At 42.5% G+C, this 25,520-nt stretch overlaps 2 protein-coding genes across 7 annotated transcripts in view; one reads left to right on the top strand and one right to left on the bottom strand.

Moving 5' to 3' along the window:
* Positions 1-672: 672 nt before the first annotated feature.
* On the top strand, positions 673-8,811 carry REXO4 (REX4 homolog, 3'-5' exonuclease). The gene is made up of 9 exons (XM_036752010.1): positions 673-857; positions 1,018-1,292; positions 2,205-2,566; positions 3,237-3,374; positions 3,641-3,834; positions 5,322-5,410; positions 6,122-6,196; positions 7,117-7,191; positions 7,426-8,811. Exons 2-9 carry the CDS (start codon positions 1,047-1,049, stop codon positions 7,537-7,539), a joined length of 1,293 nt encoding a protein of 430 aa, XP_036607905.1. The 5' UTR covers positions 673-857; positions 1,018-1,046; the 3' UTR covers positions 7,540-8,811.
* A 452-nt stretch (positions 8,812-9,263) lies between these two features.
* Positions 9,264-25,520, bottom strand: part of STKLD1 (serine/threonine kinase like domain containing 1) — a 28,314-nt gene continuing 12,057 nt past the window's right edge. For 4 of the 6 annotated variants that reach the window (XM_036749624.1, XM_036749626.1, XM_036749627.1 and 1 more), the window contains 11 exons: positions 23,381-23,544; positions 22,211-22,341; positions 17,605-17,688; positions 15,959-16,075; positions 14,382-14,519; positions 13,760-13,888; positions 12,003-12,131; positions 11,775-11,903; positions 10,518-10,658; positions 9,887-9,966; positions 9,264-9,483 (listed from right to left, as the gene is read on the bottom strand). In XM_036749624.1, coding sequence (XP_036605519.1) covers positions 9,403-9,483; positions 9,887-9,966; positions 10,518-10,658; positions 11,775-11,903; positions 12,003-12,131; positions 13,760-13,888; positions 14,382-14,519; positions 15,959-16,075; positions 17,605-17,688; positions 22,211-22,341; positions 23,381-23,544 — 1,323 coding nt within the window. In that variant the 3' untranslated portion in view covers positions 9,264-9,402. Of the gene's footprint in view, positions 9,484-9,886; positions 9,967-10,517; positions 10,659-10,679; positions 10,829-11,774; positions 11,904-12,002; positions 12,132-13,759; positions 13,889-14,381; positions 14,520-15,958; positions 16,076-17,604; positions 17,689-22,210; positions 22,342-23,380; positions 23,545-25,520 lie in introns of those variants that run through there. The other 2 variants (XM_036749628.1, XM_036749629.1) reach the window with 2 other exon arrangements.

Raw genomic sequence — 25,520 nt, 5'->3', positions numbered from 1 at the left:
CTCATCGACCTTTGGTATCTACCTGGCACTCTGTATGTGCATGCACGTGTGCATGTGCGTGTGTACACGTATGTATGCGCATGTACTTGTAAGCGTGTGTGCATACATATACACATGCGTACATCTATTATATAGATAAGTGATAAGCACCGGGCCAGAATGAATGAACGAAGAAGCATGTCAGGCACCACGTGCCAAGCGTTAGAATTGTCCATAGAAAAATGGAGACAGTCCAAGTTGTCAAAGAGGGAAAGTGCGAGAACGGAGAGGGAGAGAAGGAAGAGGGGAGGAAAGGAGAGGAGGGAGGAGGGGAAAAGGGCAGAGTGACAGGGGAAGATGAGAGAGAAGACAGCAAGAGGGCAGCAAAGGAGAGGTACCAACGCTACTTCTTGGTGTTACCCCTATTGCAGTCCCCTCGGTTCCTCACATCCTACGTGGCTCCCTCCCCTCCCCCTTTCCCCCCAGTCCGCTTTCTTCTCTTCCGGAGAGCTCAGGCCGTGCCTGCCAAACCCAACCAGACAGTCTCTGCTCGCAGGCCCCCGACTTGTGTCCCTCTCTACCCTGAGTACCGACGCAGACCTCTACACATCCTCTAGGAACTCTTATAAAGAGGAGCATCTCTCCCAGCCGGCCCGGGAAGCAACGGCTTCCGGGAGAGCCGCGTGCGTGCCCGTGTGCGTCAGCGTGTGTGCGTCAACATGTGCGCGTCAACACGTGCATGCAGAGCGGGACGGGAACCTGCTAATGATCCGGCTACGGAAGCCGAGCCGCTTCCTACTGGCGTGCTGGGAGGCATTTCTCCAAGTGAAAGGGCAGGAGAGGGGTCTCTAAGCCTGTGGGGCGGGACGGGGCTTCAGGTGAGTGAGTGAGTGAGGAGACGGGAAAAAGGCGCATGTGTGGAGAAGCCCAGTGTTCCCAGAGAAGCCTCGGGAAGTGGCCGGGGCTGGGGCGGGAGGGGACCCCGAGCTCACGGGTGGGTCTGAGGCCGGCTCACGCACGGGGTCTTTTCGTCCTCAGCTGCCTCTGAGCCCTCGGATGGCGCTAAGATGAAAGTGAAGGCCGGGCTCTCCAGACCTTCCAAGGGCCGTGCCGTGGCCAAGCCGGAGCTTGGTAAGAAGCCCGATCGGAAAAAACAGAAGAAAAAGAAATTCTGGAAAAAATACCCCAAGGCGGCAGCAGAAGCTTCCAAGAAACCGGAGAGTGAGGATGCCCGGGCAGGGTCTGGGGCAGGGGCGGCGCTGCCCCCCAAAGGGCCGCAAGAATTTTCCCACAACTGGAAGGCTTTGCAGGAGGTAAGATGTAAACGTGGTTCCCAGCAAGGCCCCGTAGAAAGTCGCCGCATCTAGGCTCATCCCGGGAGACTTTGGGCAAGGCACCTAGCTACTCCGGGCCTCCGTTTTCTCACCTGTAAAATGAGGCAATTGAATTAGCTGCCTCTTTTAGCTCTAAACCATTTAAAGTTTTTTTTACCTCTGGATTTCACATGGCACCAACCACATGCTTTTTAAATGAAGGGGACGAAATAATAATTAAAACATTTGTACAGCGCTTAAAAAGATTTATATAGCACTTACTACGTGCCAGGCACTTTATAATTACTGTCTCATTTGATCCTTACAACAACCCGGGGAGGTGGGTGTTATTATTATCCCCATTTTACAGGTGAGTAGACTGAGGCAAACGGGGTTCCACGAAGTGCTCAGGGTCACATAACTAGTACGAGTCCGAGGCCAGATTTGACCTTAAATGTTCCTGACTCTAGGGCTTGTGCTCTATTCACTGGTCCACCACCTACCTGCTCTCAGTTTATGCAGTTTGTGCAGTCGTTTCCCCCCCCCCCCCCCCCCCCCCCCCCCCCCCCCCGAAAAGAAATCCATAAGGCAAAATAAAGAAATTTGGGCAAAATTTTTTATTTCAAAGTAAATTTTGGGGTCTTTTTTTTTTTTTTACAATACTATTTAGTATACTATAACTGCATAAAATAAGTTGAAGGTCCTAGGTAAGTGAAGAACTCTTTGAGAGTAAAGACTGTATCATTTTTGTTGATGCACCTGGTACCTAGTAGTTATTTAATAAATGTTTGTTGAGTTTAGATGATGCTGCCTAAATGCTCATGAGAGGAAAGGATGTTCTTAGAAATAGAGCCATAAATTTTGATTGTTTAATTGCCAACTTAAAATGTGAGTTTCTTTGTTTTTTATCAGCTGTTGAAACAAAAAACACCAAATCCAGAAAAGTCTGTTCCTGCTTCTCTGGGGAATCCCAGAAAACAACCCAAAAGCTACCACCAGAATGGCAGAAGTGTTTCTAAAAAGGAAGAACATGGTGATGCAGAACTACCAAAGGTGCCAGGCAAAATAGGCCAACCTTGCCCCAAGGCTTCTATTCCTTTAGGATCTTCGAATGACTCAAAGGTTGTCCCTCATAAAAAGTTCAGTGAAACAAAGGGCACAGGCAATGGAACTGAAACCAAGAAAAGAAAAAATAGTGGCCTTCACCAGAAAATAGGTGACATCAAGCATAAGAAGAGGAAAGCAGAAGAATTAGTTCCTCCTCCACCCACAGAGTGAGTATTGGACCTCCTGGATTCTCTTGGAATTGGAATTTATCTAATTGGAGCAAAAAATATTGTTTGAGGGGGAAGAAGCCATCCTAATTCCCACAGATGGCCTCCATGGTCTTTGTACTACAGGTGGGCATTGGGTTTTAAAGCTAGGAAAGCTGAGTGCAGCAGTGAGTTAATGTTGCTGACTCTGTGATATGCAAATTTAAGTTTTGACTTGTTTATTATAGAAATGAGCTTAAGAACATGAATCTTTGGTGTGTGTTTGATAGAAGCCCCATGAGTGGCAAGTTCAGAACAAAGCCAGGGTCAAACTATCAGAATTCAAAACACACAGGCCATTTAAAGCAGGGGTTCTGAACCTGAAGTCCATGAACTATTTTTTAAAACTATTTCAACATAATTGGGATTTTTCTTATGCTATTTTATTTAGGTTATGTTATTTTATGCATTTAAAAACATTCTACATTCAGGTCCATAGGCTTTACCACACTTCCAAAAGCGTTCATGATACAAAGAAACTTACAGACCTCTGATCTAAAGAATCCCTTCTACACCTTTGGACTGCATTGGCTTTGGGGGCCAGCCATAGCCCTCATGACAGCAGATAAGGAAATGGAGAGGTGGATTTTTTTCCCTTTTTGGTGCTAAGTGTCTATTCTTTGCTTTTTAGATCAGACATCTGGTTTGATGATGTAGATCCTAAGGATATAGAAGCTGCCATTGGTCCAGAAGCTGCAAAAATAGCCCGAAAAAAACTGGGTCTGAAGGAAAGTAATCTGTCACTGGTGAAAGAAGGGGCATTTGAAGGGTATGTTGAAGGTGTTTTGTTGTTATTTTTTTTGTTTGTTTGTTTACTATGGGAGAAGAGATGTGTGCTAAATAGAAAAGGTGGAACACAGGAGTCTTCAAGGGAATAAATGGGTTGTCTCCCTTTGAGTGGCAACCCAGGACATATTGTCACTTTAGTAACAGGCCATGCCAGGGTAGTGAATCACTTGTGCCCCTCCTGTAAGTTACAAATGTGCAGAAATTCAGCTTTAATGTGTTTTAACGAAACCTCTGGTTCTCGTTCAGCATGACCAAAGCCGTAGCTATGGATTGTGAGATGGTGGGAGCAGGGCCAGACGGAGAAGAAAACATCCTTGCCCGAGTGTCCATTGTGAACCAGTTTGGGAAGTGTGTTTATGACAAGTATGTCAAGCCTACAGAGAAAGTGACTGATTACCGAACAGATGTCAGTGGAATTCGGCCAGAGGACATCAAACATGGTAGGCAGAGTGCCTTCCATAAACACCAGAACCAGCCTAAAAGAATTACTACCAGGAACCTGCGACTTAAAAAGGGAGAAAAAGCATGAATGGCATATGACAAAGGACTTAACAGTGGAATTTTATTTCATTTATACCTCAGATGTCAATAATTCTTTTGGAGGGAAACTTATGAATTCACCCTTTCAGGAGAAACCTTTCATTTGCGCCTTTGCTGTCTAACTGTTCTGAAGCCACGGGCAGTGTTGTTCTTTGTATTCATTTGTGCTCTTATGCCATGCTTGTTAAAATCCAGTGTGTTTTGTGGTAGGAGATCAAGTAAGGTTCAGGTGGCAGAGGCCTTCTTATTTATAGGAAAAATCCATGTTCTGGATTTAGGTCCTTGTGCCCTTTCTCCCTCTCCTGTGCATCTATGAATAAGGTATTTCACACCTTTGAGCCTCCTGAAAAATGATGAAGATTGGAAAGAATGATCTCTCTCTAAGGTCCCTTCCAGGGCTAATGTTCTGTGATTTTGTAATTCTAAGTTTTAAGGAAATTTTTTTTGAACAAGGCTTATTTTTTGCCATTTATATTTAAGAATAGCTTCCCCAAGACCCTATTCTGATGCTTCACTGTGGTATGGACATGACCCCCTGTACTTGTGAAGGCTTTGCCAGTGGTGTGCAGGTTCTGGTAGGTTCTACCAAACTGGAAAGGCTTCAGGTGTGGGCCCAGTGGTAGAGAAACTCATCACTAGATTGGTTGCAATATGTTGAACTTTTTAGCTACAGTTTTTTGGTGTTTTGTTTTTTTTTTTTTTTTTGAGGCGGGGAAGGCAAGGCAAGGCATTTGGGGTTAAGTGACTTGCCCAAGGTCACACAGCTAGTAAGTGTGTTAAGTGTCTGAGGTGGGATTTGAACTCAGGGCTTCCTGACTCCAGGGCCAGTGCCCTACTCACTGCGCCACCTAGCTGCCACTACAATTCTCAATAATAGTCTCCCAAGATGTAGAAAGGTTACAGTCTTGTTAGTGGAAGTGGGTTGGGGGCAGAGTGATGACATGAAAAGTCTGTGGAAGAATTTAAATGAAAGAATTGAGTTTCTCTTGACCTTAGCTCCCCTATTACAATCCTGCCTTTGTAGACCACAGTGATTATTTGATTACCTTCTATATCTGCCTGAATTGAAGGAAAGCAATGTTTGGAGCCCCGCAAGCTTCTCATTCCCTTCAACATTCCTCCCTGCCTGTCCCTAAATGGGTTATTATTTTAAAAAATTATCCAGCTTATGCTTTTTCTCAGGTGTCTCTGGTGATTATTTGGGATTTGCAAGCATGTATACAGTTCAGGAACCAAGGGTCTTTGGGGGAGCTTTAATGGTAATGTTTCCAACAGGAGCTGGGGATGTCACTGTCTTTCTGATCATGGCTCCTCTTAGTAGAGTAACCTGCTTCTCCACCATTCATTTTTCCCATTTTACTAAAATAAGGTTTTTTGGGGTTTCCAGGAGAAGAGTACCAAGTTGTCCAAAAGGAGGTGGCAGAACTTCTTAAGGGCAGGATTCTAGTTGGACATGCTCTGCATAATGACTTAAAGGTACATGACTCCAGGTAGCCTGACTAGGCCATCTTTATTTTTATTGTAATTGTTTATGCCTATACTGTGACAATCAGCATACCAATGACCAAAACTCTGGGTAAATGATGTTGTAGAACTTGGGGTCCTTTGCAGAGAATCGTTCTATTATTTTTGAATAAAAAGTCTTCAGGCTGGCCATCAATTTGGGGTTTCTCCCAGACGATAAGAGGGATTGAAGCTTGCCCTTTGGACCATAGAACAGTCTTTCTTCTGGAAGCTCTGCTTTCATGTTTCCATGGATTACTTTTTGCCTCTAAGAGTATCCCTGAGAAACCCAGGCCTGACTCAGTCTGCTCTGGTAACACGTTCTGTATTACTTTCTGTCATCTAGCATATCTTGCCGTTTTGTTGTTACGTTGTTATTATACATCTATCAATATTATATATTATTATAGCTAATCCCATACTAGACGATGAGTGCAGGGTTTCTATCTTCATCACTTTCACATCCCCTACAGTGTTGAAGTGGACACTCACTAAATATTGCATCGGCTTGAAACCTAAAGAAAAAGTGTGACTACAGGTTGCGAGTCGGTGGTTTGCCTAGATGGGTGGCTGTGATGTCACTTGTCACGATAACATCAATTGGTTTGTCTCAGCTTTTTGGCAGGACAGGATGGGAGTCTGGAAATTCAAGTTTATGATTCTAAATTGTGTTATTTGTTCCAGATTCTACTTCTTGATCATCCCAAAAAGAAGATACGGGACACACAGAAATATAAACCTTTCAGGACACAGGTAAAGGTAAGCAGCATTCTTGGAGAAAGAAAATCTCATCAGTGTGTTAGTTTAACCTCAGTTCATACCAGTTCCGCCTTATAGTGGGCACATAAGTTTGATTTGTTTTTAGTCTTAGAAAAGGGAGGATAGTTTTAAATGAAGCTGATTGATGTTTTCTGCCTTCCTTTAAGATGTCTTATTGTCTGGTTCATTTTTATGCTCTGGTGTCTGTAATAAGATTTTTACAAATGATGTTCACAAGAAAGTTAATACTTCTTTTCAAGAAAAGGATAGTTTGAGAAATTGAAGCAAAGAAGGCTTAACATTGGATAATTATGCTTTATCCGTATCGTTTCATTTAAATTCATTGCCAGATACAATTTGATAAGATGGACACTCAATAAATTTTTGGTGGTGACAATGAACAGAGGTAGTGTGACCTAGTAGAGGGTCTAGCATTGCAGACAGGAGGGCCTATGTTCCTGACATCCTAGCTGTGTGACCATAAGCCAGTCATGTAACTTTTCACCTCCCCAGGCAACTCTTTAATTATGAGTGAGATTGTAAATTACAGATAATTTGTCATTCAACGCTGGCAGAAAGGTAAGAAAGAAAGGAAGTTATCAGTGAACAAGTAGTGCCAGGGTGGTGCCTCAGGTAATTTTTTCATTACTTGGCGGGGGCAGCTGTCATGAATATCAGAGAGACTTAGATGTGTTTGGTGACAGGTCAGCTAGAAGACAAGTCGTATAGTTGTGATTTGATATCCTACTTTTTCCTTACTTAGGTCTGATTGCTATTGCGCTCTTTTTACCTTTTAGTCTGTTCTTGTCCTCTGGGCTTGGAAATCATCCCTACTTTGACAAAGAGTTTAAATTCTTCCCAAACAGAAAGTGTTTATTGAATCCAAACCATCTCTGTAACCTTCATCATTTCCTTTGCAGAGCGGAAGACCATCTCTGAAACTGCTCAGTGAGAAAATTCTTGGTATCAAAATACAGCAGTCAGAACACTGTTCGGTAGGTGACCTTTGTGGACAGTAGTGTCAGGCAGATTTCCCTGTCATCACTGACCATGGCTTTCTGTTCCTATCCTTGCATCCTGGTTGTCTTATAAACTATCACCAAGCAGGTGGGAGGCATAAGAATGGATGTGTAGTTATGTCCATGTGCAAGGGCACCTAAAGCAGATGACACCCTGCTCCATTATCTTGACCTCCCTTTCTAATTTGGTTTGGTTCTCTTGACTTCCAGATTCAAGATGCCCAGGCAGCAATGAGGCTCTATGTAATGGTGAAAAAACATTGGGAAGGAACCATCAAAGACAAATATAAACTACAAAAGGAGAAAATGACAAAGCATAACTGAGCCCTCCTTGTCACCATTTCTGCTGCCTACCTTGCCAGTGGCTTGTTCCTCAGTAGTGTGGTCATGTCCCCCGAAGAAACTGAACAGGGGCCTTCCCGAGCCAAGGGAGGGGCAGGGTTTTTGGTCAGCTTACCATATCTCTTATCTGTTGATTGTGTAGCCCTTGGAGTTGGGACATATGAAATATTCCCAAAGATGGTCACTTTTTGGAGAAACTTTCACAATTGTGGGTATAGGCGATGTGTGCTTACTACTAAAGGGGAATTTGACCCTCTTCAGATAGAAGTTGCTCTTGCCCAGGAGCTCACAGTTTCTTGTTTACATTCCTTTCCTGTGTTCCAGAAATCACTGTTAATATCAGGGGCTTAATTGGAGTGTAGGTCAGGGCATGTTTGTGGAGGGATGGCCTTTTCTCTGGGCACAGAAAGTGAAGATCAGAGACTGGTTCTGGGCTTCAGTGAAACTGTGCAGCTCCCAATAATCCATTTTCAAAATTAATAATTTCATCAGCACATGCAATGATGTGGTCACTTTCTGGACCATTAAGTCTATGCACTTGTACAACAGGAGGCATACAGTACGTAACTGGCTTGTTAATTTGGATCACTGCCATCTTACTCTCCCTTTCTGCTCTCTTGAGCTGTGTGTGCCAAATAGTATCATGGACTATGCTGGGAGTAAATGGAGGGGAGCAGTATCTAGGAGTCCAGTGGACCCAGAGCAACCAGGCAACTCTTGACTCTGTAATTTACCTTGCTAAAAATTGACTGGAGAAACTAACAGACCTGAGTATTTCCCACCCTAATCAGTTGTTGCTGCCACAAGGAGAAAATCTCATCTGTATCTGGGAGACCACAGATGGAGGCATCTACACCTAATACCTTCCCAGGAGACTTGTCTGAAAGATGTCACGTTGTTTCTACCCAAATTTAAACTTCACTTTTTCTGATTTGGTGGTGTCTGCAAAGGGTACTTAACTTGTTTAAAACTGGAGCCCCCCCAAGTAGGCCTCTACTGTGGAAATAATCTGACCTCCCAAAATCCCTAAATTACATTAAAATTACAATATTTAGATTGTGTAAATTAGAAATTTTAGGTTGATCACATCTAATCAAAATGTGTGTTAGTTCCAGTCATAACCTTACTGTTAACACAAACATCCTGAAATATAACGAGCACCTCTAAGAATAGCATTCTCAGGAGTGATTGAGGGGATGGTGGGGATTTGGTTGGTGGTTTTTTTTTTTAATAAATAATTTATTGACCTCCTGCTATTTGAGCCTAAGAAGTCTATTGTTTGATCATATTCTGAGACCAAAGGATAAGCTTTATAGATAGGGTTCAGGACAATTGCCTCTAGACCTGCCTGAGAGTTTATTACTTTCCTAATATCAGGAGTTATAAAGAGACATAATTAAAGTGTATACAAGGCTAGAGAGTGTTAGTTCCATATTTTCTGGGTGACCAAAAAAGTAGGATTTGTTGATTATGTTGTCCTTATTTTCTTCTCTGCTTAGGATGTTAATAGCTGATGCAACTTTTTTTCATCAAGTGCCATTATCTCCAAAGAACTCTCTCCATGGAAGTTGATCAAAGGCTTATGCAACACTCAGGTTCTACAGGGTCAGCCAACCCTTTGGTGAGAGCACTGACCAGAATTTCCTTTGAGCCCTGAATCCAATACAGAGTCAAAAGTTTATCAATTTATACGAGCTAAAGATAGGTGAAATTAATTATTCCCCTTTATTATATATCTGTGAACTCTTGTTAGAGACAGAGTTTTTCCCATCCACAAGATGGCACAAGTATGACATCTCATGATAGAACAAATATTTTCCTTGATGGCCTTTTGTATTTCTTCATTCAAGCATTATTTTCTGACTTTACTTGAGGAAGTGACTCATTCATTTTCTTAATTGCCTTGGTTGCAAGTTTTATGAGCTCCTAGAAGTAGAAAACAAAGTTTGACTTTTCTACACAAGGACACAAAGCTTGGGGGGATTTGTAGGAAAGTAATGACACAATTTGGTCCCAGAGCCTAGAAGATATACCGCACTAAGGAGTTCTCTATACTGAAGAGATCAGAGGTCTGGACAATGAATAAATTAAAATAGTATTGAATGGGAACCTTTTTTTAAAAATTGAAATTAACATGTAACTGTTTAAATTGATTTTAGCCAGTAACCACACACACCTAGTGTTGGGGAACCAAGGAAAATAGCCTGAAGGTGACTATAGACAGGAGCTAAAATCTATATGATAGGCTACTAGATTCAACCTCCAAACTTCATAAGCAGAAAGTATCAGAACCTCAAAGACTGATGTACACATAAGGATGCTAACTCACCTCACTTGATGTAAACCTTGCTTGGATTTCCAGCAGCATTTCATCTATCTTATTAGAGAACAATTCTGGCATAATCTCATCTGTTGGACAAAGGAGGGAAAAGTAGCCTTCACTGTTCAATTTAGAGGTTTCCAGGAAAACCACATGTAGATGAAAAGGTAGAATTTAAGTGGGTGGTGTATAGGGAACAGCCTTACCAAGAGTATGGAAGCAAGGAAATGGGAAACATGTTTTAGAATTAGCTAAAGGGTCCAGTTTGACATGTAGAATGGTGTCAGATGACAGTGGCAAAACAAGCAGAAACCATGTGGTGGCCTTGAGTACTAAGGAGTTTAGCCTTATCCTAAAGGCAGTAGGGAGCTTTTTGTTTTTGAGTAAGAGCTTAGTAGCCTGTTCAAGATAAAATGGAGAGGAGAAACTGGAGGCTTGCTGTGGTCTGAGGTCTGGCGCTCCCCTGCTTAGGGGAGACATTTAGTGGAACACTGCCATCTTCTGGCCATCTGATCTAATGATGCTGCAGGAATGGATTTCCTCATTCAATACTCCACTTGGTCACTAGGGGAATGGGGGCATTTTCTCTTCTGGTTCTTTCCTGTTGGGGAGAAAGGGAGTGAGAAGGCCAAGAACTCACCGTATAAAACAAGCTCTGATAGTAGCATGCACATGTTCTCTACCACCTCTGGGTCATCCCTGTGTGCCTGGTAAGTTTTCTTGATCAAGGATATTCCAGGACTGTCCTCATCAATTACCACAATCCGAAAGACTGCCAGCTCTGAAGACAGGGGTGAGAATGTCCTGAAGATATACGTGGCTCATTCCATGAGGGTCACCTCATGCCCAAGTGGTGAGAGTTGCCATCAGTAATAGTCTCCCTCCCCGGGCTGTTTCCTCACCCTGAGGATACTTCTCTTTTGACATCCAGGATTTTAAAGAACCTTGGGGCTGAATAGAAACCTTGGAGATAAAATCCAGCCCCCTCATTTGACAGGTGAGGAAACTAGGCCCAGAGAGTAGAAGGGATTTGCCCAAAGAAAATTTGACTCAAGTGGAAAAGCTAGAATTAAAACCCAGGCATACTGACTCTCAGCCCAGTGATCTTGCCATTCAACACCTGCCCCCCAACCCACCCCCCGCTTCTGATCTCTGCCCTCGTCCACCTTACCTAATCTCAGGAAAGGCGGTCAAGTTACTTCCCATATTAATGATAACTGTCATTCACTACTGAGTGTGAATATAAACCACTATTATCTAGATTTAGAACACTAGAGATAGAATATCTAATCCAATTCCTTTGTCTTAGAGATATCAAGGTGAAAGGTACTTTTGCAAGGTGGCTTCAGTAATAGTTATTGGATTTGCATTTGAAGTCTGACCCATCATTGTGAAAGCAAAGGTTTTATTCTCTCTCTCTTTCCTCTCTCCCTCCCCCTAATGAAAGGAACCAGCCAACAAGTTGAGCAGAGGTGCTTCTCAGGACCATTGAAATAACATGAGGAACGTGAACGTAGGTAGTCACAGCCAAAGGCCAGACCTTTTCTTCATAGCAGCAGTTCACATTAGGCAGTAACTGCATTGAAGGGCCGAGTATTTAATTCTCATTGTGTCCATCGGTTGCTGGCAGTAATCCTGATGGACCTGGAAGGGTGGCCCAGGGGTAGAGATCACTTGTCCTTACTTCCTGGTAAGTTGGACATGAATCTCTAACTACTCAAAAGGGAAGGTCATAGAATTTAGAAATGGAAAAAAAAAATCTTTGGCTTCATCTAATCCCACCATCTCATCCCTCAAGAGGAGAAAGAACTCTATAGAAAGCATAGTCTGTCCTAGCTCAGTAGGCCCCTAGTGACCAGATTATACCTTGCCTTTACCCACCCACCCCAGCTCTCACCTGAAGCCCTTGCCAGGCTGGCCAGCCCCAGGTAGGCATTATTCACCAAGATAGGTCTTTGCATATGCAGCTGGATACATTTCAACAACAGAAGCGTCACATGCTCAAATTCACCACCCTCTATGCAGCCTGTCACAGAACCAACATATGCAAAGTGGTCATGGGCTGAGCATGGACCAAAGCCAGCTTCCCCTAGCTCATACCACAGCTGCCTGCATGAAGCCTCACCTTGCAAGGACAGCACCCAGAGGGCAGAGCAGGCAGATTCTGCTCTGTCTCCATCACTGAGGTAGATATCCAGGATCTTCAAGATGAGTTGCACAGCCTCCTTTAGGGGTGTCTTGTTTACCAGGACAGCTAAACAGATGGGAGGTCAAGGTAAGTTTGTAGCTTCAAGGCCTGGGAACAGTCACTAAGGCAGAAGACTCGTAGAATTGTGGAGAGCTTGTGATTCTCCTTCCTATCCTCCAAACTATAGAGTTCAGCCATGTTTCCATTTATACTGCCTCCCCATTCCCAGCCATGTTTCATATGTATAAGAGTTATCTGCAGGAAGCCAGGCCTCTCTTCTGATGGGCTGATTAGCCCTGTCCAAATACCTAAAAACATTGAAGGGCAAAGAACACACGGCATTTACATAGCATTTGAGGTTTGCAAAGCACCCCATTTGCATTGAAACATTGGATCTTCACCATGATTCTGTAAGGTCGGTCATGTAGGAATTTATTATCCCTGTATTCACGACTGAGTAACAACAAATCCCCATTTTACAGATAAAGATGCTAAAGATGTGAGCTGTGATGAGACTTACCTATGGTCACATGACTAGAATTAGGGGCAGGTTTCAAAACCAGGTACTGGCTAGACTTCTGACTCTAAGCTCAATGCTCTCTCCACTATACTTTTGTGTCATGTCTGCCTCTTTGTGCCTTGATTTGGGGTTTTCTTGGCAAAGACACTGGAGTGGTTTGCCATTTCCTTCTCCAGTTCATTTTGCAGATGAAGAAACTGAGGCAAATTGGGTTAAGTGACTTACCTAGGGTTACACAGCTGGTAAGTGTGTGAGGTCAGATTTTCCTAACTCCAGCTTCCATGCTGCATTCATTGTGCCACCTAGCTGCCCCACCATACTACCTCCAAAACCGACATAAGACTTTGCTTACAGTAATTACTTAATGAATACTTGATTCACCAGTCTAAACTGAAATGTCATACAGGTAAAGAAGGCTATTCACAATGTGGATGTGAAGTTACTTCCCTTACTAATGACACCAATTCGTTCAAAGGTGTATAGTTTTGAAAGTGGCTTCCACATATTGTACTTTATCTTATTTGATCTTCATATGAAGTAGGCAGTGATCATCTGTCCCCTAATGTCCCCATTTTTGTAGGTGAGGTTCTAATATACACAAACACACAGACTCATATTTTCTTCCTCTTTCACCATGACTACTATTCTCCATGTCCCAGGTCAAAAGCTGGCCAAAGAGAAAGACCCAAGCATCCAGGTCAGCCCACACATGACATGAATGTGACCAGAGTCACAGAGTTTGATCTTCATGGGGACTGATCAGTTTCATTCTGTTCCCTGAGCCACAGACTGTCCCCTTAATTCTGCCCAGGCACCATAAGAAATTCGATCCATTGATTATTATGGGACATACGTGGAAAACAGTGGGGATAAATACGATTGGGAATAACTCATTTCCGTAGCATTTCAAGACTTAGTGCAGCAATTCCTCATTACTAGATACACATTTCACATCTCATAGCATTGTGGAAATGATGGCATGCTATTAGTAATCTGGTCCTAGATGGAATGGACAAATGGATGAAGAAAACATGTTACAGAGCTTGGCTGTGCCCAGGGACCAGAAAATGAAAGACTCTTGAAGCTTCTCAATTAGCCCGGCTTTCAAGAGAGGAGATAACTTTGGAGGGTAGAGCCTAGCAAATCAAGTCCAGAGCTTGAGGGTCCTACTCACCATTCACTGTGAGGCTCCAGAGGAGGCCCAAACAAGATAAGCAGATCTCCTTATTATGCGGGAAATTATTCAGACACTCATTGATGTCAGTAAATGTACAAAGTTTCTGGAGGTGCTCCATTGAAGCTTCTAAAAAGTACAGACATGAAAGGTGTTTGTCAGCTGCAGCCAAAACTGCTTGAGATTGGAGACTAAGTCCAGTGTTTTGTCTGATCCCTCACAGTAACTAGAACAAGACCATCACATTGTAGGAGTCCAATCTATCCTTGGACTCGTAGGAATAGGGCTAGAAAATGCCTCAGAGATCACCTAGCCTACCTCCTTTAATTTAAAGAGAAGAAGCTGAGTGTTTCAGTGAAGTGACCTAGGAAGCACAGGGATGAAGTGACATGGCTGAGATTCAAACTCAAGGCCTCTGACTCCAAATCCAGAGTTCTTTCTACACCACACTGCCATACCATGCCTCCCCTGCCAAAGGCCTCAGGAACCTCAGCCCCAGGTTGCTATGTGAAACACACCCTGATTAAAACAAAAGCAAAAGACTACTGCACATTTTCCTAGAGTTTGGCCCTGTGGGAAGAGACAGAAGGAAGGGGAGATAGGGATGGAGGAAAAGTCCTACCATTGGACGAGACAATCATCAGCATTCGGCAGACCACAGAGAGCAACTCTTCATCCGTGGGGTAATTTCGCAAGGTGGAAAGCAGGGCATCAACAATATATTTTTCACCTGGCACACTATCTGGGTGATACAAAAGGGCTGCCCGGAGCAAATGGAAAGAAGTATTTTAATTGCTTAATACAATAATGACACCTCACATCCATAGAGTAATTTTATCTTTACATTAAGATCTCCTGCCACATTATGTCCTCCCAACAATCCTCTGAGGTAGGCTGGGCAGGGATCATTAGCTCCATTTTACATGCAAGAAAACTGAGGCCCAGGGCAGGGAAATGATTTGCCCAATGTTATTCAGTGATTGAGCTGCAGAGTCAGGAGTAGAACCTAGGTCTCCTGAACTAGAGCCCTGGGCTTTTTCTATCAGGTCATGCCTGCCTCTCCACCTGCCCTGATGCATCTCCCTTCCTGAATGAAGTACTTGTTCATTCAACTCTCTTTCCTGCCTTTAGCAGGTGCATACATTAGATCCTCTTGACATTGTCATTCTGGGCCTTAGGTGGGGAGCAATCTTGGTATAATGTGAGCAGTCCAGGCTGGGAAGCCAAAGTAGAGGCCAGAGGAGTTGTAGGTACAAGGATCCAGAGACTGACCTTGGGTCAGTAATAGAGGGCTTGGTCCACATAAGCATGCAGGAGAATAATAAGGACAAGCAAGGTCAAGTGGCAGAGGTAGCACTAGGGGTGTGCCAAATCAGCATCCACCCACACCACATCCAATGGAAGGCACACTTTTAGTTTTCATTTTTTATAAATGCATGTTTTTAATATAATAGAATATATAAATCTCTACTCCCCAGGGATATAGGTATTCCCCAACGAAATGTAATCTCCTTGAGAGCAGAAATAGTTTCTTTTTTTTTTTTTTTTTTGCTTTGTATCCCCAGCAACCAATACAGTCCCTGGTACATAGTAGATGCTTAATAAATATTGATTGATTTCGTGATAAGTTACCTATCTTATAGGGAGGGCTCAAAACCTCCAAGGGACAGTACCACACAGGAGCACAAGGTTTGGCTAGATAGAACCCATAAACACCTTGTTCCAGAACTAAATGGGCAGATAGGAAGCCGGTAGACCATGGGTGTAGAGAAGGGAGTGAGGATTTATTAAGTGCCAACTATGCGGCGGGCACTGTGCTTTACAGATATTATCTCATTTGATCCTCATAGCCGCCCTGAAAGGTAGGTATTATTATTTCTCCCAGTTTACAGTTGGAGAAACGGGAGTTAAGTGACTTGCCCAGAGTCAGACTAGGAAGTATCTGAGACTGGATTTGAACCCGGGTCTTTGTGACTCCAGACCCAGCACTCTAGCTAGTGTGCTACTGGCCAGAAAACAAGAGGTAGACAGGTTTAGAGGAACCAGTGACCCTGAACAGCCGAGTCACTTTACTGCCCCAGCTCTGGCTACCATTACACCCCTCCTGTGCCATCCATCTAAGGGCAGCCAGCACCAATAGACCAGCGTAAAGAGTTGAAGGGAGAGATAAGAGAAAGTAGCTCTTAATGGACATCATACTGTTGTTCAGAATTTTGGACAGCAACTTGCAGGCACACATCTGGATTTCGAGGTTATTCTGGTGACTCAGAATGATGTTTGCTACCGACTCCACCACATCCAAAATCCATGGCAGATCTGGTCAAGGAGAGAGGAAGGGGTGAAGGCTGACTGAGGGTCTGAGCCTGAAGGGCTGGAGGCTGGGGAAGGACCTAGGGTGAACCGTACAGAGCACCAGGGGATGCACTCCAGAACCGGAAGAATGCCTGTGAGTGGTGACCGAAGCTATAGTTTTCCCAGCCTTAAACAAAGGCTTAACCCCTCTGGTGGCAGAGCCATCGCTAACCCATTCAGAAGCTAGGACAGTTAAAGAAGAAGGGTCTGGAGTCAGCTTTTTAAAAGGCTGATTTTGAAAAACAATCTTGTGACACCCTCAGCTTCCCACGGGAAAAGGGATTCTGCTCCTTCCGGTATCTGCTGAAACTACAGCTCAGCTCTGAAAATAGTCTAGGGGATGCTAGGTGAGAAGGCAGCCTGAGGGCAGCCAAAGAACCTGATGATGAGCGGTCACCTGGTTCCTAGCTAAAAACCTGATGATCTATGCAAATCACATCCATTCTTACAGAGTTGAAGTGGGTTTGCATGACTCCAGGCAGTTCTTATACAGGAAACTTGCATTGTGGTTGTATTTCTGGGGTTATATTACCCATGAGACAGGGGTCCAAATGTTGTCTAGATGGCTAGATATGTTCAATTCATTGATGGTCTCCTATTCTCACTGCTCTTCTCCATTCTCTTCATACCACTCCCCCCATACATCCCACTGAAATATGAATGAGATAATATTCCAAATACATAAAAGTTCATTCTGTTTTACACATTGGGAATTAATTTGTGGGCCTTTTTTGCCCCAAAGGATAGGAAAAGTTAAAAAAAAATTAGCAGGCTTTTGAAGAGTTTAAGCATATCCCCAGAGGACAGATCCATAGTGGTTAAGGCCAGAAGGAAAGGTGATGTTTGGGAATGTCCCTAACCTGTGACAGTGCTAGTCTACACCAACTCATTCTTCCCCATCAAATGCTCCCATCAAATTCATGATCCCGGGCTGGAGGGAACAAGGGGTTGAGCCAATGGTGCGCTGGTAAATATGTTTAACAGCTGGCTCTTCACCAAAAAACCAAATGTACCCAGGATATACTTCTATAGATCTGATTTTTTTTTCTATTTTGGAGGCAATTGGAGTTAAATGACTTGCCCAGGGTCATACCCAGTAAGGGTCTGAGGCTGTATTTGAATTTAGATCCTCCTAAATCCAGGGCTGGCGCTCTATCCACTCTGCCACCTAACTGCCCCTGGGATACACTTTTAAATTTAATCTGCATTATTAAAATTTTCTTCATCACTTTCTCAAGCCTAGATAATTACCAAAACAATAAATTAAGTTCTGATTTGTTGGTCTGCCAAATTATGAAGTGTGAATACTCTGAAAATTTAACAATAGGCTCCCCTGGGCCAGTAGAGCTGGTTCCAATACACCCCTGGTGGAACCTAGCATATTATGCAATATTTGTTGTGTTCAATAGTCCTCTATAATTTACACTACCTGATCTTTTCTGAGCAGAGTTGGGGAAAGGATGAAAGGTTATGGAGAAAGAAAGGGCTCTTACCTTCATCCTGGTCAACTAAAGCCAAAAGGTGTTCTAATGCCTTGATCTGCACCTCAGGTCTGTCTAAGAAGCAATTCATGACTTCTGCACAAAACAAAATGATGCAATTTGTTGTTCATGATTCCCCAGCAAAGTGAGAAAGCAAAGACTCTTTCAAATCTCCATATTGGAAAAAAAAAATCACTCTTTTGGCAAAGATCTACTGTAATGGGCCAAGGATCTCTTCCAGGTTTTTTGTTTTGTCTTATTTTCCTTTGACCTAGGAATCAGGTAACTTTAACTCTAGATCCAAGTGTGCTCCTAACTGCCTGTTGTAAATTTAGGCAAGTAATTTTCCCTCTCTGTGCCTCAGTTTTCCCATCCGTAAAATAAGTATATTGACCTGGAAAATGAGAGAATTGGACTAGATAATCTTCAAGGACCTTTCTAATTCTGATATGCTATGTTCTAAGGTCCCTCCTGTCCTAAAGCATCTTGCAACTCCAACATTCTATAATTTTATAAGTGAAATTTCTTTCTACCTATGATCTCTTATAGTTCACAGTTTCTGTTTCAAGAAACTCCAAGAGAACAATTACGATAGATGGGAGCTTCCTTTGAGAGGGGGTACTATAGGTATTAACTAGTATTGCTGGGCAAAAGCAGAGCCAATCAATCAACAAAGATTTATCATGTGACAAGAATGGTGACAAAATTGAAACAGTTGTAGTTCGAAGGAGAAAATATATAATTCAGCCATTCCTAATCTGGGATCTGTGAACCTGTTTTAAAAATATTCCGATGACTGTATTTCAATATAATTGCTTTCCTTTGTATACATTTAAAAATATTATTCTGAGAAAGGATCCGTGGGTTTCACTAGACTGCCAGAGTCCATGACACAAAAATAAGGTTAAGAATCCCCAGTGAACATATAAATGTATATTCAAAATATGCACAAATTAGACAAGGTGATTTTTTTTAAAGTGAGAATGCACTAACAGCTGGCATTGGGGTAAAGAATGTTGATCAGGAAAGGCTTCATGTAGAAGGTGGTGCTTGAGTTAAGTTCTGAAGGAAATTAGGGATTCTACAGTAAGGAGACAGTGAGTTCCTAGCTTGGAGAACAGCCCATGAAAAGGTACATGGAGAAGAGACTGTCATAGCAGAACAGCAAAACACACTCAAGAAAACTTGTCATGTTCCTCCAGTATTCAATACCTACTCCTGCGGCCTCCTCATGGGAGTCCAAAAAGGTTGAAATGAAGATAATGGGAAAGATTAGGTTTCTTTAAACAACAAATTTCTGTAAATAACCACTCCCACTGCTAATCTCCTTCTAAGAATTTATTCAGAATAGAATAGATGACTATCAAAAAGTTGCCACCCTGCCTGCCAACAGAAGGACAGTTCAGACCAACAGTTCTCAAAGTATGGTTCTTGGGCCCTTAAACATACATCTCCAAGACCCTTTCAGACAGTCTTCGAGATCCCAACTATTTCTGTAATAATAATACTAAGATTGCGTGAACTGGGCAAGTCACTTAACCCCAATTGCCTAAGATGATTTGCCTGTTAAGATTCTCTTTCGTTGTCCAGCCACATATCTGTGTGAGGTTGGATTTCTTCATATACTTCAACCAGAACAATATATCATGATGGATCGAATGTAGAAACTGATAATGAGAACCCAGTTGTCTTCTGGTAAACCAGACATTAAAGAAATTGGCAAAAATATATAAAACAAGGCCACTCTTCTCACTCAATCTTTTGGTTTTGTAAAATATAGCTGTTTTTCATTAAGACGCTATTTATGTTCATGTATAATGTTAATTATTGGTATTTTTAAATGGCTTAATAACTTTTTTAAAAATATCGGTCTTAATTCCTAATTTGGTAAATATTAATAGAGCTAACCTAGATAAACAAAAGTTCTTTGAGGTCCTTAATAATTTTTAAGAGAGTAAAGGGGTCCTAAGACTAAAGCATTTGAGAACCATTGGTCTAGATGATTAGAGAATGGAACTTCTAGCTCAGGGATTTGGCCATTTCCAGGAAAGGTCACAAAGATACTCAGAAGGACTCCTTACTTAATTAAACTGGGGGCCAGGACATTAGATGTGAGTTTGGCTGCTCTCACACTTAACCTGAATTAAACCTAGGCTGGTAAGCTTGCTTAATATCAACTATGTTTCACGCTACATGATTTAGTAGAAATAGCATCTGGTGAGAGAACTGTAGCCTCTTACCTGAGTCACACATGTTGGTAAACACAGAATCATGACTCACCAGCTCAGCCCCACATACACAGAAGGAGATACGGGATTTATGCGGATCTCGAAGGATGGGTAGGATTTCAGCAAGAGGAGATAATGTGGGGAGAGTATGGTATGAGACAGTTCAGGGTGTGCTGAAGAGACAGACAATGAGAAGTTCAGTCTGGCTGAAGTATAGGAGATATGTAAGGGGGCAGTTGGAGAGAAGACTGGAAAGGTGGGTTGGGGACAGTGCATGGAAGGTTTTCAATGATGGGCACTGGAGTTTGAATTATAATAACTGTGCACCGCTGACAGCTTTTGAATAGGGCAGCAACACAATCAGAGTTGTGCTACAGGAAGATTAATTAAATCTCCTTCATTCTCATGCTTCTTGACTTTTTGGTAGCATTTGAAATTCTTAACTACCCCTCTCTTGGACACTCTTTTTTCCCTTGACCTCCATGATACTGTGCTGTCCTGGTTTTCCTGTTGCCTGCCTGCCCCTCTTTCTTAGCCTCCTTCTCTGATTTATCCTCTTGTTTTATGAGTATCTGACATCACTCTGACCCTATTTCCTCTTTACAACCTCACTCTAGGGGATAGTGTCCACTTCTATGACTTCAACCAATACCTCTAAGCAAATCACTCCCACTTCCATTAAACTCCAGGCTGGCATCATCAATGAATGCTTAACATCTCCACTTGGATGTGCGACAGGTATCTCACACTCAATATATTCAAAACTGAACCTATCATTTTCCCCTCTAAACCTACCCCTCCTCCCAACTTCTATCTTTTTTTTTTTTGATGATTCCACCATCCTTCTAGTCATGTATGCTCAAAGCTTTGAAGGTCATATGTGATCTTCCCTTTCATTCACCCCTCTCCTATGGGGCAGAGGCATGGGGCAGGAAAGGACATGAAACACAGCTTGGGGATAGGGTGGGGGAAGCTTTGTGGTGCTTCTTGCACTCCTCCAATCTAATCAGTTATCAAGATCTATTGATTTTGATCTCCACACGTGCCTTATGTCTGTCCCCTCTTCTCCAATCACACTGCCACTATTCTAGTGCAAGCCCCCATTGCTTCTCTGTTGCATTATTGAAATGATCTCCTAACAAGTTCCCTGCCTCCAGTCTCTACTGCTCTCCAAACTAGCCTCCGTAAGTGCCAAAATAATGTTTTGAAGGTAGGGGTCTGAGCATATAGCTCCCATGCTTAAATATTTCCAGGGTTTCCTACTGTCTCTAAGATAAAATACAAGGTCCTGAGATTTAAAGACCTCCACAACCTTTCCAGCTTTATTTCACAGAATTGCCTTTCAGGTACTCTAAATTCTAGCCAAACTGGACCAGTAGTCTTCCCCATTGCATCCTGTCCTCTTCTACTTCTTGGCATCCTTCTAAGTCATCCTCCACTCCTTGGACTCACTTCCTCCACATTTCCACTTGTTGAAATCCTTCTCTTCCTGCAAGGCCTAGCTCAGGCATCTGTCTGCTCCTCCATGAAGCCTTCTTTGATCCACATTAATTGAAAGTAATCTCTCCCTCGTCAGATTGTCCTTGACCACCTTGAATCTTTCCTTTATCTCAATTTAAGCTTATTTGTCTACAGGTTGTGTTCTCTACCAGTGCCCTACTCTTCCAAAGTAATTGTAAGAGCCCTGAGGGCAGGACTAGGTCAATATTCATATTAGGGTAGCTGGGTCTTTCCTCCCCTGCCCCAAATTCAGTTAGCATTCATGGTAATCCCATGGAAGATTGGAGTGAGCCTACTTTCTGCTCAGCAGCCAATAAGGGTACTTCCTGTCATCACAAGGTACAAGTCTCTTAGTCTTGCATAGTGGTATTCAGGCTCTTCCCTCATTTCCAAACAGTGGACCAGAACAAAGAAGAGATTATTTGCATATGCTCCAATGAATACCCCTTTAGGTCAGTTCATCCACATTACATTGGCATCCTTTAAGACAAGCATAGCACTTGGCACGTAATGGGTACATGATGTTTGTTGAGTTGAATTGCTTGAAGTATGTTAGATGGATTAAGGCATTCAAGTGGTCCCAGGGCTCCCATTTTATCACTAAATTTCTAGTTCCAAGGCAGTTGTTTCCATTGGCTTCCTTTTAGACCACAGATCTCACATGGGGAGGGGATAGGGATGGAAAAGAGATAGATGAGACCTGAAACCAGCTCTCTGTGTCTAAAGAGCATTGAGCAGGAAAGGACATGGACTGCACTGCTTGGGGATAGGGTGGGGGAAGCCTTGTGGTGCTTCTTGCCCTTCTCTAAGTCATTTGATGGAGCCCACCTGATGGTTCCTGATCATTCCCAATACCACCTATCCCCTTTGCTCCCTGCTCGTCCAGTAACCTAATACACTTGGGACTCCTCCTTGCAACAGGGTTTCAGTGATACATGTAGGCCACGGATGCTTTCTTATAGACAGAGGTATGCCAGAAGCCAACAAACACTCTCTTGCGAAGGGAAAATTCATTAGGTCCCTGAGGAAGCAAAAGAGAAAAAAGGATGGAGTCAGGAATCTACTATGGGCAAAGAGTAATTAGAATAACTAACAATCAGTACATGCCTGCATGTGATGGATTACATGTTTACACTTAGTCTCCAACTGGAGCTTCACCAAGCCCTGGGAAGCAGGGTAAGTATTATTATCTCCATTTTAAAGATGAGGAAACTGAAGCCCAGAGAGCTCAAGTGACTTGCCTAAGACCACATAACTAGTTCATGGTGGAGTCAGGAATGGAACTCAGGGTTCCTGTCCCCTGAACCAGGGCTTAGAACTCTACATTAAAATCATAGAATCACAGAATTTAAATGAAGAAGGGAGCTCCGAAGGCATCTAATTAAATCCAGATCTGAGCAGAAAGCTATCCTTCAATATCTCTGACAAGTGGTTATCTAGCTCATGCAAGCAGACCTCCTGTCCGAGGAATCCTTCATCTCCCAGGGCAGATCTATGTTTTTCTATTTTCTATAATCTCTAATTTCTACAATAATTTTTATATTTCTATTTTTTTAACAGCTACAATTATTAACAAATGTTTCCTTACTCCCATTCTAAAACTTGCCCTCTATACCTTCCACTCATTGTTCCTAGTTCTACTCTCTGAGTCCGAGCAGAACAAGTTTGAGCTTTAATCCCCTTGTCAGCCATTCAGATACTCAAAGGCAGCTATCCTGTTCTACCTAAATCTTTTCCTCCCCAGGCTAGACAACTCCAGTTCCTGTCACTCATCTAGCATCATCTCCAGACCTCTCAGCGTCCCCATCCCCCTTCTCTGGATTGACATCCAGAACTGGACACAATAGCAAGGAGGATGGTGAAACCGACATTTCCCTCTCTCAGGACAATATTCCTTTATGAAAATCCCCTAGGATCACATTAGCTTTATTGGCAGCTGTGTTACACAAAATGATGGTACCCCACACCTATATGGAGTGCTCCTGTTTAATGAATTTTTCAAACTGCTTTCACATCAAGAAAAATAGAGTGAAATTTTAAGACAAAAGCTGAAATCTCACTTTGCTGATATTCTGTTTTCCGGATCAATTTCAAGCATGGCTTTCAAAACACCAGTAATGCCATCAGCTTTGGCTATCTCATGCTTCCAAATTTTGTCCAGTGCTTTGAGTAGCTTTTTAGGATGCTCTCGAATTGCCACTCGTGTATTCAAGGCATCAGTTTTCTGAGGAGAGAAAAAAGATATTCATTCATAGACCCATAGAACACAAAAGACCCTTAGAACATAAAATCTTAGAATATAAAGCCAAGAATAATAAGAGTAGAATGGACTTTATAACATGGAATCAGGGGCAGGTAGGTGGTGCAGAGAATAGAGCACCAGCCCTGTAGTCAGGAGGACCTGAGTTCAAATCCAGTCTCAGACAGTTGGCACTAGCTGTGTGACAAGTCACTTAACCCCAAATTGTCCTGCCTTCCCTCCTCCAAAAAAAAAATTCTTTTCAAAAAAGAACATGGAATCTGGAAGGGATCTATTCATGCCCTCGACAAAATTTGTTAGTGACTACTATGTTCAGGGAATGGTGGTAGATGGATAAGACGTGGTCCCAGGTCTCAAGGAGCTCGGTAGCAGTGATAATCCCACTGCACTCTGGGCCCTGGTCAGAACTCATCTGCACTACTGTGTTCACTTCTGTCACCATATTTTAGAAAGAACATTAATAGACAGAAGTATATCCAGAGGAGGACAAGTGGGATGGTGGTGGTGATGACATGATGAGGCAGCCTTTCTCCTTGTCAATATCAACTCTTCTGCTTGTGCCCTTTGTCCCATCCCCTTCTTTTTCTTCTTGGAAGCTGTTCCCCTTAAATCGTCCCCTCTCTTTCCCTAATTTTCAATTTCCATATCCAGTGACTTCATTCCTATTGCTCAGATCTCCTCCATCTTTAAAACAAACAAAAAACAAAACCTTTCTTAAACCTGGAAATACTTACACAAACTGATGCAAAGTGAAGTGAGCAGAACCAGGAGAACAGTGTACACAGCAACATCAATACTATATGATGATCAACTGTGAGTGACTTAGCTATTCTCAGCAATAAAATAATGCAAGACAATCTCAAAGGAGTCATGATAAAAAATGCTATCCACCTCCAGAAAAAAAAAACTGGTGGAATCTGAATGCAGATCAAAACATACTATTTTTCACTTTCTTTATTTTTTCATTTTTTTCTCCTTTTGATCTGTTTCTTCTTTCACAGGATGACTATTATGGAAATATGTTTTACATAATTGCACATAGATAACCTATATTGAGTTGCTTACTGTCTCAAAGAGGAGGGGAGGTGAAGGAGGGAGAGAGTGGCAAAGAAGTCCAGAGGTGGGAAAGGAGTACTTTCTGCTGGGGGATTCTAGGAAAGCTTTTAGGAAGAGACAGCATTTGGGATAGTCCTTGAATGATGGATGGGGTCTTGCCAGGCAAAAAATAGAGAGGGAGAAATTTGGAACTCAAAAATTTAAAAAATTGAATGTTAAAAATTGTCTTTACATGTAATTGGTAAAAAAAAATAAAATAAAATATTTGTTGGGGGAGGGGTAGTCAGTAGCAAAACATTTGAGGAGGGACAGGGTGAAAGGAGAGAGAGGGAATAAACAGGGGTAGGGGGGAAATAAGATGGAGAGAAATACAGTTAGCAATAGTAACTGTGAAAAAATTTTGAAGATAAAAGCCTCATTTCTCAAATATATAGAGAACTGAGTCAAATTTATAAAAATAAGAGCCATTCCCCAATTGATAAATGATCAAAGATATTATCAGTTTTCAGATGAAGTAATCAAAGCTATCTATAGCCATGTAAAAAAAATACTCTAACTCATTATTGATTGGAGAAATGCAAATAAAAAACAATTCTGATGGCCTCAGACACTTGACACACTTACTAGCTGTGTGACCTTGGGCAAGTCACTTAACCCCAATTGTCCTGCTTCCCCACCTCCAAAAAAAACCCCAGCAAAACCAATTCTGAGGTATCACCTTATAGCTTTTAGATTGGCTAATAGGACTGAAAAGGTAAATGACAAATGTTGGAGGGGACATGGAAAAAATGAGACATTAATGCATTATTGGTGGAGTTGTGAACTGATTCAACCATTCTGTTGAGCAATTTGGAGCTACGCCCAAAGGGTTATAAAATTGTGTA

The sequence above is a fragment of the Trichosurus vulpecula genome, chromosome 3, assembly GCF_011100635.1.
Source record: "Trichosurus vulpecula isolate mTriVul1 chromosome 3, mTriVul1.pri, whole genome shotgun sequence".
Classification (NCBI taxonomy): Eukaryota; Metazoa; Chordata; class Mammalia; order Diprotodontia; family Phalangeridae; genus Trichosurus; species Trichosurus vulpecula.
Note: the sequence above shows the minus strand (reverse complement) of the source record. Positions and strands in the feature narration are given on the sequence as shown.